The 17,909-nt window shown below is 35.4% G+C and overlaps 1 protein-coding gene and 1 long non-coding RNA gene across 2 annotated transcripts; both read left to right on the plus strand.

Annotated features, from left to right (window-relative positions):
- Positions 1 to 5,172: 5,172 nt before the first annotated feature.
- LOC103327651 (protein BIG GRAIN 1-like B) lies at positions 5,173 to 7,090 on the plus strand. Its single transcript, XM_008229993.2, has one exon. It carries the CDS (start codon positions 5,588 to 5,590, stop codon positions 6,965 to 6,967), a length of 1,380 nt encoding a protein of 459 aa, XP_008228215.2. The 5' UTR covers positions 5,173 to 5,587; the 3' UTR covers positions 6,968 to 7,090.
- A 5,219-nt stretch (positions 7,091 to 12,309) lies between these two features.
- LOC107880973 (uncharacterized) lies at positions 12,310 to 13,798 on the plus strand. Its single transcript, XR_001677685.2, has 2 exons — positions 12,310 to 12,632; positions 12,845 to 13,798. It is a non-coding gene; the product is annotated as an uncharacterized LOC107880973 (long non-coding RNA).
- The last annotated feature ends 4,111 nt before the right edge of the window (positions 13,799 to 17,909 follow it).

The following is a 17,909-nucleotide window of genomic DNA, read 5'->3' on the forward strand; positions in this document are numbered from 1 at the left end:
ATTTGATATTGTATTTTAACGGTATGAATCGTTCATTTTTCAAGTTTTCATTCATAAATCATCTTTGAAAAAAATAATAATATAAAAATATTATATATAAAAACTTATTTATGATGAAATAAATAGACGAAAACAAGGTTTTCAAAGATATAATAACTAGCATTTAATCAATATCAAATGAGTCCCAAATCTGCAGTAACTTCTGGTGGTGTTGGTCGTCTCCTCTTTCATATATGCCTTCGCACGCATGCTCCCATAACCTACCCTTTTTATTTCATTCATGATTTTTTTTTTCCTTTCTGGATATAATTGATTCCCAAATCCGAACTTGTTAGGTTTCGAAGTTGAGATATTTTATAACATTAAAAGAGAAATATCACTACACCAAGAGTTAATTGATTTATACGTTAACTTTTTTAAATGAAAATAAAGTTGTGTACACATTTTGCAGAAAAATATTGTGTTTGTATAGTTAAAATGATGTCATTCCGCGATTTAAGATCTAGCGGCTACAAATAAGAGAAAATTAAGTTGGAGGTTTGCAATGACAGTTTTGAGATCATGCACATTGAATATCAGTACATAACATAACACATAATTAACTAGGACCCATTTGTTAAAGAGAGATCAAACCCTAAGTATAGCTAAGGAATTGAATGATGAGCAATAGTGCAGGCGAGGCATTTTTATATAGTTGTGTGTTGTTTATGCAGTTGTGAGTTGTAAATATGCGGTAGCCTTGGCTTTACAATATGATGATTGAGATGGGGGCAAAGCAATCTATGGTTTTAGTAGGAGCTACTCGTTATGAGTTGGGTGACCCATGCAAGGTTGAAAAGAAAGATTGAGAAGAATGATGGAAAAGCATGGACCAAATTAATTTACAAATTTCAACCATCCTTTCCAAGTACGCAGGATGGTGGTGTAGTGTTGAGGTGTTAGCATCATTCTTTTTTAAAAGATTTATGGTTGATGATAAATAATGACAAATAGGGGGAGGTAATGAAAAAAAAATAAAGAAAAATGAAGTTGAATTTGTTTTTTTGGGGCCGAAGTTAGGAAGGGGAATGGGTGTTTTCACACATACTGCAAAGTGTCATGGAGATTCGAATCTAAGATCATTAGTGTGCAAGTCAAAGTCTTTTTCCACTGAGTTAGACTCCATTCATGGAAAATGAAGTCGATTGATACGTTGAATTTTTCACATATGTTTGTGGATTCACCGTAACACCACTTGGGGGTACATAAGTTGGTGTTGCATGTACAAGACCAAAATATCAAATCAAGGAATTTATGGTCCTATTCTGAGTGCGTATAAGTATGTGTAGGACAAATTAATTGATGTGCTATCATACAAGAAACATAAGCATAAATGTTTAAATCACCATATACAACGCTTTTGTGTTAATATGTCACCAAACAAATTGAATCTTTTGCTTCCCTAATCCGAAAATTAGGTTTTCATTACGTACTTCTAATCTTTAGGGATCAGAAGGGGTTTCTAGTTCATAAACCATTTTGATTCAGAAAATTCTTTTTTTATTATGAGAATTCATATTTGAAGTCTTGAGTGTGAGGATTAATGCTCTACCTCAATAGTTATAGAAGTTTATACGTAAAAATTCAGACAATCTTTTGATTTGAAATATGAGTTTTCACTAATCACCCACCACATAGTACCATATATGTCCTTGGACATGTCTAATTAATCGATTTAATTGGATTAGATGGTAGTGGAAACTGAAATATACATCCACCAAGAGTATTGTCTTCATACGTTCTTGAGTGGGGATGATGGTGGTGGGAGTGTGCGGTACAGATTGAACTTTTTCCAGGTTAGGCCATGTCAATGTTACATTCAATTGGTTTTTGGGACCCCAAATTGGTCATTCCATGACCTGAATGGAATCTTCTTGCTTCATGCTTCTCACATCAACCCCATGCCCGTGACATGAAATGAAAGGAATCTCAATCCTTTTTCATAATAAGCCTAGCTACTCCGTATTATATACCTAGCAGTAGACCACAGGGGCATGTATCAACCACCTACATTTGATGAAGAATTGGAAGCTCAAAGTTTTTTATTTTTTATTTTTTTATAATAAACAAGCGATATTTTACTTTAATCTAATTTAAACTATCGGAGAGAGAGGATTCAACACGCTTTATATCTATGCATGCACTAGTGCAAGTGGGACTTATAACATCAAACATTTAAGTTGAGACGTTCGATTTTCGCTTTTCTCATTGTTTTGAACCAATAAAAAAATATATCAATATCGTCTCTAAATTAATATTTTACTTGTAATAAAGTACAAATCAAATACATTAATCCCATTGCATGAGTGTAACATAAGGTAAAACAACTAAATAATTTGATAGTCAGATTTCTATTTATAGCTTGGCGTGTAAATCTTTACCCACCATTTTCTTTTTGTTCATGTGTATGTTTAAACTCGATAGCCACCCCCACCGCATTAGTTGATTAATATGTCAACTTTTGGCATATGAAATGGGATTTCATGGCTGCAAAGCATGATTAATATGGGCAAAGTAGTAGGGTTTTGTGGATTATAAATATACACGAAGTAGAGAATACAATGATGAGGAATTTTCTTGAGCTTGAAGCCTTGAAGGGAATACATGTGTGAGGAAAGGGAAGGGAAGGGAAGGGAAGAAGAGCCAACGGCACACGCACATTGCTTTTGGGAGGCCTTTTTGTTTGTTTAGTGTGTATTAGCTTAATCTTACTTTTTCTCTCTTTTTTCTATGTACACACACATTCTCTCTTTGTCCTAATCCTTTGATAGATTAATCAAATCACTTCTAGCTAAGCTCACTTAGTTATTCGTTTTGGTGTCTTCTAATTAGATCTCTATCTCTAGCTCACCACTCTGGCCGAAAAGTTTAGAGCCACGAGTGCAATCATTGTACAAATAAGCACTACCCACTAAGAACATGCAACATGCTTTCTCTCTCTCTCTCTCTCTCTCTCTCTCTCTCTTAAAAACACATTTTGGCTAATAATAAATCAAAATACTTATAAGGGTGTTTTTCTGCCATGAGACTTTATATTGAATGCAGTTACAACAGTTAAATCCGGCGAGTTCATTCTACTTTATCAGATTAATGGTGTTGTCATACTGTGAATTCATGTTGAACACCCAACTTCTAATCGGTACTTGGGGTTATAAAATTGTTCAGATCAATATATCATTTCAACTTTCAACATAACTAAAAGTTACATACATTCATGAATATATTACACATGTATATATATATATATATATATTTATTCTCTTATCTGGAATGTACACACGTTATTATCGTGCGAATCTTTATGTAAACATGCATGAAAGCAAAGAGATAGTACAAAATACATAGCGTTCGCACGATAATAATGTCCGAATGTTCACATAGTATAATTTCTATATATATCACATGTTTATTGGTACAAGGAGGAAATTTTGGGACCAATAGTATAGAGCAGGTAGTTGGTAATAATGGATTTGATTTGTTTACCAAAAAGTAGAAATTTGTCAACGGTAGCAATTAATTTTAACAACTTGGTCGTTTTATTTATGGGCTTTGAGGTGATCGTCGTCATATAAGTCTTAGCCATGGCTGAAGTGAGGCCGCATTGGTTGACTGTCCAAGGCTGACTGAAGCATGCAAAAACAGCTAGGGCAAGGGCAATAATTCTCTATCTCTACTCTACTTCTTAATCATACAACTGTTCACGCCCAATTCCCACCTTCCAAACCCATCATCATCTTCCTCCAATGTTTTTTTAAAAAAAGAAAAAGAAAATCAGAAATGTACAGAGAGAAGCCTCGAGGGCATGCAATCCAAAGGCAAGAGAGTCTCAGCGCCAAGCAGAATCTGCACATAAGGGAGGATGTGAATGGGAATCCTGAATAGAATGACCTAAATCCGCAATCTTCTGTTACAAAGTTAAAAAACTCCAAAGCCTTTCGATTTTTGTTGGAAAATTTTGAATATTAGTGTCAACTTGTTTGGTAAGTAGGAAAACCTCTACTTCCCATCTCCCTTAATTTTTTACTAGTCTTTCCACACGTGCTTGCGACAGGTTTTTATTATTTAAAATTAAAAATTTATTTTAGAATTAAAAAAGATAATAAATAGTTGTGTTCTATAAAAATAGGATCTATTATCGAATTTTTCTTTTAATTTAAATTTTTTTAATATGAATTATTCTCATTTAATTAATAATTTTAATTCTTAATATTTACATTAACCAAGGGTATTTTTTTGGTATTTTGAATGTTTTACCATTCTCTGCCTTTTGCTTTAAATATACTAGTCTCTCTGCACACGCTTCGCTTGAAAGGCTTTTTTTTAAAAAAAAAAAATTTAATTTAATTTTAGAATTAAAAAAAGATAATGGATAGTTGTGTTCCATAAAAGTAGGATTCATTATTTATTTTTCTTTTAATTTTAATTTTTTTAATATGAAAAAGTGTGAATTTACCATATTATCTTCATTTAATTAATAATTTCAATTTTTAATGTTTGAATTAACCAAAGACATTTTCTGGTATTTTGAATGTTTCACCATTCTCTACCTTTTGCTTTATATATATAGGTATATTATAATTATTTGTAATTATAGTGAATTGACAAAAATGCCCTTAAATTTAAAGGGATTAAACAGTTTACAAAGTTAAGGTGGTCAAAAATAAAAATAAAAAGTTTAAGTGCTAATGGCGCACATGCCTAAAAGTTCGGGTGATATTTATGCAAATTTCCCTTTATACAAATCGGAAAATTAAAAGCAATTAAAGAGGGAGCTTAATTAATGAATAAAAAGGTGTGTGGTAACGTTAGTATCAACATCTTGTGTTTATGTCCTACACTAGACAATAATCAATACTTAATATCCCTTTATTTTCTTTAAAGCTTTAAAGCAAATCTTGGGGTCATCTCAACTGAGTATTTGAGAGAGCAGCGAGGCGAGGCAAAGCAGAAGAAGAAGTAGAAGCCAATCCAATAATGGCAGAAATTATGAGAATCCCTTTTAAATTTAATTAATCAAATAAATAATATACCACGTCATCATTGTCAAGGCTGGACCCCACTCCAGCTTGGACTCTGCATGCTCGCCCTTTCGCTCCCCTTCTCTTATAAGACCGTGTGAAAAAAGAGAATCCGCACTCTCTCTCTCTCTCTCTCCTCTCTCTCATCGGTCTACTTTGCTTTGTGCTCTCTGTTTTCTCTGTTCGAACAGGCGTGGCCTCTGGTTTTCATTACTCTCTCTCTTTCCCTCTCTCTCTCTAAGCCATCAAAAACCCATCAAAGCCCATGCCTTCTTTTCTTTGTTTCTTTCTTCTTTAGCCTCACACACACAGACACAGTGATGAGAGAGCAAAAGCAGAGCAAAGTAAGAGTCTTTGTCTTCAAAATGTCCTTCCCATAATCATCTTTGGCCTTACCATATTCTCTCTCTCTCTCTCTCTCTCAATTTACAGCAGACAAAACAGAGAGACCTCCATAATTGAATATCATTGAAAACCCAGTACAACTGTTTCCCAATTTCGTACTTGTACAAGTATAAAACCAGACAAAAATGGAGAAGTGGGATATCAAAACACTGCAAAAAAACCGAGAAGCTCGGAGCAACCGACACAGTAGAGAAAACCCATCTTTCTCCTCCACTCTCCTCGACAGCATTTACCGTTCGATCGACGAACCCAACACCGGTGAAGGAGTTTCAAGAAGAGAAGAGCAACAACACCTTATCTTCTACAAAGAAACCACGAAGAAAAAACAGAGCACCACAGCTGCTGCTGCTACTACTACCAGTGGCCGCCATGGCCTCTTCAAAGAAGACCAGGAACACGAAATTATGAGCCTCCGAAGAGCCTGCTTGATCGAGAAGTGGATGGAGAAGAAAGTGACTGATAAGTCCTTACCTGTTCGACGAAATTCCATGGCGGATTTTGACACGAAGAAGTCGAGCTACAATCGTAATGAGTTTCTTTTGAATTCGAGCTCCAGCTCTTCGGACTCGAGCTGCGGTGGTGGGTTTTCTTCATCCGAGTCAGAGTCCATGTACGGATCAAAATCGAGGTCATCGTCGTCATGCTACAGCATGCACAGGCCTAAGCCAATTCGAACCAGCATTTCATCCGAGAAGGTTCAATTTGAGCAGAGAAATCACCATAATTCACAGAAGACAAAGCACGAGAACAGTTTCGTGAAGACGAAATCGAAAGCGCTGAAGATTTACGGCGATTTGAAGAAGGTGAGGCAGCCAATTTCGCCGGGTGGCCGCCTCGCGAGTTTTCTCAACTCTCTGTTTAATGCAGGGCATGTGAAGAAGTCCAAAATTGATGGTTTGGGTGTGGAGAGAAAACCATCATACGATTTGGGTGAGGAGAGAAAATCATCCTCAAAATCTGGACAACAGGGGCATTCAAACTCGAGCAGCACTTGTTCCTCAGCCTCTTCGTTTTCAAGGTCTTGTCTGCGAAAAACGCCTCTTTCGAGAAGCGAGCTGAGTGGCATCGCCAGCAACAATGGAGATGTCGCAAAAAGGTCAGTGAGGTTCTGCCCTGTGAGTGTGATTGTGGACGAGGACTGTCGGCCATGTGGGCAGAAGACTCTGCATGAAGCAGAGCCGGGTTTAATGGCGGCTGAGAAAGCCGCGAAACCTCCGACAATTGAAGATATTAGGTTTGAGTGCTGCGTAATGGAGGTTGATGACGACGACGAACACCGTCGGAGAGTTGAGCAAGTTGCTAGAGATTACTTGTTGTTGAAGAATTATCAGAAGAAGAATGTTGAAGAAGAAGATGAAGATGATGACGCAGAGAGTTATGCAAGCTCTGATCTATTTGAGTTGGATACCGCCGGGGTTGAAGAAAGGTACCGTGAAGAATTGCCTGTGTATGAGACTACCTTTTTCGACAGAAATCGAGCCATTTCTAATCGTTTGATTTTGTAATTTCTAGTAGGAGGGAAAAAAAAAAAAAGAGTTGGCGAGAATTTTATTAGCTATTTTTTTTCTTCTTTTGAGTAAATGGTTTGGGGGTTTACATCAGAAAATAATATTAATTAATTTCTATTATCTCTTGGCTTTTTCTATTTTCCGTTTTGCTGCATATGTAGTAAATGATGTTTGAACACATTCAAGATACTGCAGAAAGGCTTATAGTTTTAGTGGCAGAGCATTTCATCTTTCTGATTGCTAAGGGTCTTGCAACAAGGCAAGGCAAGACAAGTCACGTCAAGCGTAGACGGTGAGTGAAAATTAAAGATGGCATTGTGTTTCACAAGAAAAATGGAAAAAGAAATAAAGAGATGAAGATGAGGTGAGGTACTTAAAAGCGAAGGCAGATTTTCTACACATTCTCTCATCACCATGTGGGGACCTCCCTTACTTGAACATAACACCATCTTCATGCACTACATACATAAATATATATATATATATATATATAGAGAGAGAGAGAGATATATCTCATATCTGATACGATATATATGGAGTGATTAATAGTCAAAAAGCTGGATCTTGTTAATCCACTTTTCGGTTTTTAATTATACTTTGTTTGTACAAATAAAAAAAATATTATTCGGTTAAAATTTCTATTAAAGTTATCCACTGGCGGCATGGATTTACCGGCAGTAAAAATGATGTGAATGATGAGTTGAAGGGAAAGAAAAGAGTGAGATAATGTATGGTCTCCAAAGCTGTGGACAAAAGGATCTAATCTTTGATCTGGTCGATCTACAAGCCTTCATGTCAAATTCGGTTGGCTTCTAATTCTAATCTAAGAGATTGGCTCAAAAAGCATTTTAAAGATATTTTCAAGTATATATATATGTATAGTTATTTTTTTATCCGGATGTTTGCACATTATTATCATACGGATGCTATTATAAACAGACAAAAAGTCAAGGAGGAGTAGTACACAATACATGACGTCCGTACGATAATAACGTTCGGATATCCATATAAAAGAATATATATATATATATATATATATCTTAAAACACTGCCCATAAACTTCATTTTCAAACCACCATGCAATATCAGTGTAAAGCAATGTATATTTTGTGGTATCTCTCAACTTTTTCCAGCTTTTAGTTTTTACTCCTATGTATCCAGCCCAAATTAATACATATAATAATGGAAGGCAAGGATATCCCAACCTCTCTAGTGATAGCCGGAGCTCGTAACTAATAATTAAGAACATTTATCTCTATAATTGAGGTCTCAAGTTCGAATCTTCATTCTAATATTATTTGATTGAAACAAAAGTAAACCCATCACATATAAAAACTTATGAGAGTCATACAATATCATTAGGGTAGTGAGGTTAACGATTCACAAGGCTTCATGCATTCATATAATTTTGTAATGAAATATTATTTGTTTTGGTTTTAACACCATTGCATGTGTATTGAAATTAAAGAAACTGTTGAATTGTTAATCGGCATTGCATGTGTTGAAATTAAAAATACCGTTGAATTGTTGATTGGTATGATGACGTGGTACAATTTGCATACGCAATTTATTTATTACCTGCTTTCAACATTTGCAGAGCACATTCGATGCCTGTTTTATTTAAAATAGTAATGAGAAAAATGATATTTTTATGTAATTTACTAAGAAAAAGGAAAACCAGATAGACATATATCTTACTTAGCCATGTCTGGTTCTTTTTTTTTTTTTTTGGGTGTCGGTTTTATTGTTGGCTTGGTCTCCATGATTGGTGCTCAGAAGCGCGGCAAGTACCTCAGATCAAAATGCAAAATGTCAAAAGACAGAAGCTTTAACAGTTGTGTTTCGAACCAATTACACTTAAAAATATATCTTCTGCTACTTCACTTGAACATAAGGTGGTTTGAGGAAAAAGTTAGGAGAGAGAGAGAGAGACAACTTTATAGGGAGGCACAAACTTTCTTTGAATTTAATATGCAAACACATGGGAAATTTTTTGGACGATGTGAAGAATTTGGTTGCTGAGAATTTTTGGGAAGAAATTAACAATTAACCAGACCAAAAAAAAAAGTTTGTTATCTTTTTTTTTGTATAAGTGATAGTTTAAATTAAATAGGGAGGAGAATGTTTCACACACAGAAAACTAAGATGCTATGGGAGTTCGAACATGAGATCCCTACTCTACAAGTCAAGACATTTTTAAACTGGATTAGACCTCGTTAGCAAGCTTGTTATCTTTTGTGATCTCTAAAGTATACTACGAAACAAGTCATGTAAGAGAATTGTGAGGACCACAAGATCATAACAGTTTGATATGCTAATAATAAATTATCAAAACATCATTCTAAACTAAAATTATTTTAAGGACGCAATATTATAAAAGCTAGCTTGGACTGTAGGAAAAGAAAAGGCTATATGCCCTATGGTCAAAAGTGGTATAGAGCTGTAATGGCTATATAGATTGAAAAACTGGCCGGGATTGGGAATGTAACTTGGTATAATTGATATAAGTATTATGATTTTGTTAGTGCTTTGATCTCGTTGATTAATATTCATCCATAACGATTCCACACCTATTAAGATTCTAAAAATAAAGTAACCATTATGCCTTTTGAGCAGGGAAAATATCCATTTGGATCCCAAAATCATTGGCGTCAAAATTTCAATGTAATTACAAGTTAAGATTATTAATTTTTTGAATATAAGCGATAATCTAAACTATAAGGAGAGGAAGATTTTTCACACACATACTATCAAGATGTCATGAAAGTTTAAATATGAAATCATTGATCTGCAAATCAAGGTCATTATTTTGTTAGGTCATTATTTTGTTAGGGGCTAGACCCCGTTGGCACGAGTTAAGATTTTCTAAGTTAAAACATTAGATTTAATTTATTCTGGTTGGAAGAAGTAGGAGATGAGAGTTGGGTTTTGATTGTGTATGTGATAATATGGTAGGTGAAGTGGGAGAAGTTGTTCTCAATGGAATGATAGTGGGTTATGAGACCACCTACCCACCCATGCGTTGACCAATTTTTTATTGGATATTAACCCTAAATCAGGATCTTAAAACGCTCAGCCCCTAATTAATTACAAAACTTTTCCGGTCTGACCATTAACAAGCCTATAAAAAGGTAAGCTTTCGGCTAGAAACAATTTTGCGTTCGCATGCACATAAAGTGCCCGCAGAACAGGCATAGTATGCAATTTGGTTATGCCTGCCATTTATTTTGCAAGCATAGAATCGATCGTTAATAATTAAGCCATAATGCTTTCAAGGTTGTTTATTCTTAATAAACTCATATCATATAGCTTTTAACGATAAATAAACATGTAGGGAATTAGGAGGGTTGAAATAAAACAAGGATAGAATTAACTGATTAATATGTAAACACAATATAAAATAAGTTGAAGATCTATGTATCGATAAGTACTCTCCCACTAGAGTTATAAACCCTCGTCCTACTTCTTAAATGTGTTTTTATACACAATTTGAGGGGATGTCCTAATAGTATAATTTTGATATCCCAACCCAAGAACTCTGAATCCCTTCCATTGTAACCACCCAATTGCTCAAATTTCCAAGGAAAGCTAGCTATGAATTGAAACTTATTGTCGTTTCTCCAACAAAAATATTAGGATATGGATGGCCCGAGTTGGTTGGCAGCATCCATTAGGAAACATCGATGTTCTAATAAAAACGACTTGTTGCCATCATGAAGCACTAGGGTTAGCCTTTGGATGGTCATGTCACTTACCAACCGTGCACAAGTCACTGGCACAATTAAAACAAATTAATTAATTAATTACTAAGAAATTAAATGCGATCAATCATTTATTTTGTATGTGGCTCTTACCAATTCTGGCTAGGATCCAATCCAAGTATAAACCACAAACGACCTGATCACTGGGGTTGGCCATGTCCATGTACAAGGGTGCCTGTTGGGTCACACGAATTAGACCAATAATCTGTGTTTGTATTTTGCAATAATATAATGGCTGTCAATAATTTGAGATGTACTCTTTTTAGAGGGAAAGCCAACAAAGAAATATAGGTCATAAAATCTGTTGTGTCGTGATTCTTTGTGGTCTATAAGTTTGTTCTTTTGTTCATGGATTATTCAAATAATATTTACTTGAATTCTGTCCATTACATTTCTTAGGCCTTGCAAGATGGTACTTGATTGGTTAACATTCACAAAAAAAAAACGAAGGTAATGCATACGTGGGTTAGACCAGTTGACCAATGCAATAAGTCCGTCCCTTTGTATTTAAATTCGTTGTTAAAGTACCCCATGTTGTGAAAAAAGAAAAAAGTTTATAGACTTTTGAAGTGAGAAGATGGTACCTAAGATGGGGAAAATTAATATATATAATCTGATATATCCACAAAAGTGGTTTGGTGATTTCAGCAAATCAAAACAAAACTACATTTACTTTGCTGCATATAATATTTTTATGAGTAGACTTAGTAGACCATGAATTTGTAAGAAACTGAACTTGTAAGAATTTAGGTGAAGGGAAAAAGATATAGCATAATATAAGTCTTTAGCAGAAAAATAACAAAATAATTCAGTATGACTAGTTCAAATGGTTTGCAACAAATCTACATATGGATTTTCTTAACATAGAAGATCAGCACTTCTTCTAAGTCTTACAAAACAATTCACAGTAAAATCCAAATTCAACTCCCTCATTTCAAACCAATATATATCCAATGCAAGCAAAGATTTTTCCTTTTTTGTGGTCTAAAAGAAATAGCATTTTCTTTTTAAAAGAAAAAAACCTTTCTCCAACCCTTCTCTTTTGCTCATCATATTCACACTCTCACATTCAAATTTAAGCATTAATTTCTCATTTGTGGGCAAAATCTTATTAAGGGCTTATAAGGAGTTGAGCTAGTCCAAATTCCAAAGTATGACTTTTTATCTTCACATTCTCACATGTTCCCGCACGTGTGACGAATTTTCAAGTTTAACACATGGACAATGCATTTTGGGTGACGTAGAGTACGTGTGTCAGTTGGACTTTAACATGTGGACAACCCGCTTTGATACCATGAAGAAAGTTGAGGTTCCATCCCTAAAACAAAACCCCAGATTTTCAGCCGTTTTACCTCCTGAATTATGACCCTTGTAGAAATTAATCTCTAAATTTTTTTTAAAAAAAAATCAATCAATTTAGTCCTCGAATTAATTAAAATAGCCAATTTAGTCCTCGCCGTTCATTTTTTCGAATTTCATTCATTTTTCCGTCAAAAAAGTCACGTGACTTACTATTTAATTTATTATTATTATTATAAAAACTAAAATAGTTAGAAAATAGGAAGAAAAAAAAAAACCGACTCTCTCTCTCTCTCTCGTCTCTTTCTCTCCTCTGTTTCTTCCCAAGAAAAACACCCTCGAAACCCAGATTACCCAGTCCCTCCACAATCCAAATTTTCCGGCGACACAGATTACGCAGTCCCACCCACTACCTCCTCCCTCTAAAACCCAGCCGGCATCATTCATGAAAAAGGCAATGCTTGAAAATATTGAACGACTTGTTGAATGGGGGCCATCTATTTTCAGGCGAAGCAAAAAGAATTTCGTAAATGAACGAGGTGGGTAAAGGCTTGGGAAGATGCATCTTTTGGCTAGATTTCTTGTAGCAAATCGACTGTGAGGTAGGGTTGTGGGTGGGTTGGTTTTTCATTTATTATATATTATTATTTATATTTATAAATATATTATTAGTTTTTATTTTGCTTTATCATTGATTTTTTTTTTTTGGTTTGTTTATATAAATAAAATGGTGTAGGATTTATTTATAATTTTAGTATTAAGAATGAGTATATAACTAAATATTTATTAAATAAAAACTCTGTGGGCCCATTAGGGTTTTTTTATGCGAGCAGAAAGCACTGGAATCCAAGCGTGGTACAGCATGAGCAAATTGGATTTGGTAATTGGCAGGCAGGCAGGCAACGCAGTCTACAGCGACTTTTATAAAAGGCTTTTTCACCGCACGTGGTGGGCTGGGCCAACATGTCGGGCGTTCACACGAGTGCAAGCTCCTCCTAGGTCCTCACAGATCCCAATGAGATCCGCTGTCACACGCGACCACACACAGAATAAATAAATTATAATATCAACTCATATGCCCCCTACTGCCTAGCAGTAAAATCAACACCACTCATGATCTGACACCTGTACTACTTTGCTACTTGTGGCTCTGTCAGCTTTGGTGGGTGAGAGTACGAAATTGACCTTGGAAGTTGTATGGGGTGTCTTCTTTTGAGATGGGTAGTTTTGGGATGGGGGAGTTTTGGAGGGAGAGGAAAAAAAGAAGGGGTTGGGAGACAAGACAAGGCAGCTTTAGTAAAAGAGAAAAGAAGGTGGTGAGGTGATTAATGGTGTTTGTTTTTGTGTGAGGGAGTAAAAAGAGAAAGTGGAGAGAATTTTGGTGATCCCAAGAAGATTGTGAAATGGAAAAACAGAGTCTGAGAGGATGCAGCCTTTTCTTTTCCCTTTATTTTGAGAGAGAGAGATTGGATCCAACATACTCTTGGTGGAGCTTTGCTAGATTCACTTATTTATGTTCCATATGAACAACTCTTTAGTTATTTATTGATCTAAAACAAAAAGAATTGAGCTACTGTAAAACTGATCGAAATCGGGTGTATGGTATACTGTTATGATTAACTGGTCTAATTCACATATGTAATAAAATTTTAATATAAAAGTTGGATTATGGATTATGGATTATGGTTGTACTTCTATTCTCGATGTTAGATGAGATCTCAAATTCGAATTATCATTCCTCTATTAATGAAAAAAATAATTGGATGGAGCTAAATTTGTTAGAAATCACCAAACCAATGCGTAGTTCATAATATAAGAGTTTGGCATATCTTTGTAAAAGCCCTTTCAATTTTCAAAATGCCCTGGTCTTCATCATGTGGCCTATAGCAGAACTCATTTTCTACTTTGAATTGGTTCATTTTAGAGCAACATCCTTTGTTCTTGACTAACTAGAATTGAACCAATGCCTACAGTAAGAACTCTCGCAGTCTTTTTCTTCCTTCTATTTCAGAACACAAAGCTAAACATAGTTTCTGGCAAGAATTAAACTGCGGCATAATCATTCAATGATGACAAAAACTGCAATGAAAACTATGTGGGATTTCCTGAGATACAAGGACAAGTTATACTTAATTTGTGCCATAATTTTTTGCAAAAGGGTGGCGTGGAAATTGAATTAAAGCAACGACTGTGATGTTCTGGTGAAAGCAACAGGCCTTAGAGAGGTTGCTTGGGTACTGAGAAAAAGCCACCGAGAAAGAAAAAAAAATGTGGCCAGTCACCATTCCTCCAAGATTCTCTCTTTGAATCGTAAGTTTCAGGATAATGTTGACAGATGAGATGAGAAGCCCTAGTGTTGTGTGTGTGTGGACAGTGCAATTCCCACTATACACGCCTTTTTAACATCGTGCTAAATTTAGCGTTACAGTCTCAGTCTAAGCACCATTTCTGGTCTGCCTTGAAAAATTATATACGCACACATGGAAATGTCATTATCAATTCACACATTCCTCTATAAAGCAATAGCTATACATACTTTGAATTTTCAAAGCAATCAAAATAAACATTTATTTCTTCCCCATTAACCTAAAACCCTTAACCAATTGGGGATATAGGTGAAGTCCTGGACCATTTACACTTGTAGGTAATATGCTTTGAGATCTCGACGTGGGATATGCATACTCTTAACAAGTGGACAATCCATATTAGGTGGCATGGGAGCATGTGGGTCGTTGGTTTCAACATGTGGATATCATGCTTTGATACCATGTGATGTGAGCATCCAACCCAAAATCAATTAGCAATGAATGGAGAATCCGGGATCATTTAAACTATTAAGCGAAACTTTAATTCTTCGATACAAGATTCACACTCTCAACGTTTTAAACCTAATAGTTTGTATACAACAGAAGAAAGGAAAACTTGTGCACCAATAATTTTCCACATTAAGAAATCTTTTTGAACTCACTTTCAAGCAGCATTATCATCAACAGAAATGAAACTTAGAATGGTACAGTGATTACTAGCCGAGTAGTTGCAATCTAAACCAAACCCTAGTGTCCTGCAAATCCAATCAGATTGGTATAAAGATGCACATACACAACCAAAGAAAGAAATGAAAGCAATTGATTTGTTTAAACATCAACTCAGAAGTCATTTTGATTGAGACTAGAACTAGGTTTAGCAGAGCACAGTTGAGAACTGTCCTAACTCAAATTGTGCAACGACATGTGCATGCAATGCAATGGAAAGCATATTTGTCAATTACCAATTTACCCTTAGTGGGTTCAAAATCATGTCCCTGTTTACATGAATGGAAGCTCCAAAGTTCCAATATATGATGAGAGGGAATTTAGGCAGGTGTCTTTGTTGCTTGGATTTGAAGCTTTGAAGAAGACTAGCTGCTGCTAGTTGCATTTGCAGGGCGGCTGGCTGCAGCATGCAGGAGGAGACTATGCCCATACCAAATTATTGTTGTCAGTTTAAGACTTTTTTCCCTCAGAATGAAAATGAAGTGGGATGGGATTCGTTGACCCAAACAGTTGACCTGGCCACCTTCAATTATGATGTGACACACACACAGCTTCGACTAGGTGCAGCAAAATCACGAGTTAAAAACACAAAACAAAAACAAAACCACGACTAGATTGCAATGTGTGAAATATTCTGGTTTCAAGAACCACATGTCGTTTGTTCATGGGCTTGTCACTCTGGGCCCATGTTCTTTGGGAATTGGGCTAAAATATTCGTATGGCTTGGACTAAATTATTTGAACTTAAGATCTCTCTTTTTCTACCTACAAATCTCAACCTCACTTGAGCTTAGTTAAAACAATGAAATTTTGGCATAGCTCAGTTGGTTGAGTTCCTATCACTTCCAAGCATGAGGGTAGATGTTCAAAATCTTTAGGCACCCAATAAATATTTGTGTAAATCCCCTCCCCCAAGCACTCGCTTGTATTAAAAAAAACAAAACAAAACAATAATGAAATTTTGGATATAAGTAGAGAATCTGGTGCTGTACATATTATTCATCACTTGATGATGAGGTCATGTTGTAAATAAATAATCCTTTAAAAAATAAGAATAACAAGGACATCCTTACTGGAGAACGATTCATCAACATCTTCCTTGTTAATGCAGAAACTTGGGAATGAAGCTTTCATTTCAATATGAACTTTTCCACACAAAAAACAAAAAAAAAGCAAAAAAAAAAAAAGCAGAAGGCCATATAATCTCTAGATGATTGAGGCAGATAACATTGAAATTCTGATATTGTCTACTGGTGTCACCTCCTGGGAAATCTTCTCATGGTCAGGAGGTGTAGCCAATGCCGCGTCATCATCAGAAGGCAGCCGGTCAATGAGAGTACGGCAGAGGGGGCAGCCATAATGAGAGTGAAGCCAAGTGTCAATACAAGGTGCGTGGAAGGTGTGCTTGCATTTTGGCAGCTGCCTCACGAAGTTGCTCATTTTCTAAACCTCTCAAGCACACCCCACATTGAACACCCCGAGTTTCATCACAATTTGAACCTTCTTCTTCACGATCAGTTTGATCATCACTCTTATAATTGAATGTGATTAAATCCGGCTTCAACCTCCTATCGACGGTGCCTTCGATCTTCTGAATCGGTTCGTTGCCTGTTGGAGTATACGATAGTATACGGTTACGATATACGTACCATCCAACTATAGAAAGAATCAACACTAGAACTGAAATGGTCAGCAGACCAATTACCACAATGCCTGATGAGAGTGATGGCCGCATGGGGTTTTTAGGTTTAGCAGACCAGTAATGGTATAATTCTTAGGAGGCAGAGGGAGGGGTGCTTAGGGGATATAAATATATATTAATAATAACTAATTAATCCAAAAGTTGATTAGGATATTGAATTAATATTGGCCATTGATCCGATTTGCACAAAGACATAGTAATGATATGAGAACTTGATTGGTTTCTTGTCGATGCCGAGTTACAAGGGGGGTGTGAACGTGACAGGGCTGAGAATATTTATTGAGGCTCCAAGGTGCATGGGATGATGAGATTTACAATATGACATGGAAATTTTCAACTCACTGTTTTTGTGGGTTCTTAAGCCAAATTTAGTTTTTTTTTTAAACTCCTCCAAACCAAACTGCATGGACCAGAAAGGTGGTGGAAAAGGATATGAATCTTAGTAATACTAGTGTCTAGATTCATTCCTCCGTTCTAGATCTGTAATTAGTCTAATTACTTGGGTTTTGGACTGTGTTTAAGCTATGTATTTTGGTTCTTTGTCAGTCTACATTTTACAATATGTTGAGCAAACACATTTAAAACTATTATGCAATTTTTTCTCTCAGTACCCTTCTATTGGGGGACACCCTTTACGAGTCCTCTATTTTTTTTTTCAACGATCCAAACCGTTTATTTTTCAAGTGTTCATTCATAGTTCCTCCTTGCAAAAACAAAAACAAAAACAAAAAAAGCAAATTTATTAAAACATCTAATTGAGACCAACAAAATAAATAAACACGGTGATTCAAGAAAAGACTATAATTACAACTGTTAAAGTATGAATATGGTTTGAATACTTTAGGTTAATTGTATTCTTTTCCATAAGGAGGTATACATAAGAGTTTACAAGGAAATAAATACAGTAATTAATTATGAGAATATCTCATAATTATACAAGGATGTGTCAATTATATAAAATAAGGAAGTAAATCACATAATTAACTTAAGAAATAAATCTCCTTGATTTAGTAAGTTAACTCACGTCAACAACAACCATCTAATTGAGTGGTCAAATAGTTTCGAATTTACGTGATTTTTTGCCGAGATGATCTTTGAAGTAATATCTAAAAATAGATTCGGATCATTGAAATACATTATGTGGTG

This window comes from Prunus mume, linkage group LG4, assembly GCF_029339155.1.
Source record: "Prunus mume cultivar Tortuosa linkage group LG4, ASM2933915v1, whole genome shotgun sequence".
Classification (NCBI taxonomy): domain Eukaryota; kingdom Viridiplantae; phylum Streptophyta; class Magnoliopsida; order Rosales; family Rosaceae; genus Prunus; species Prunus mume.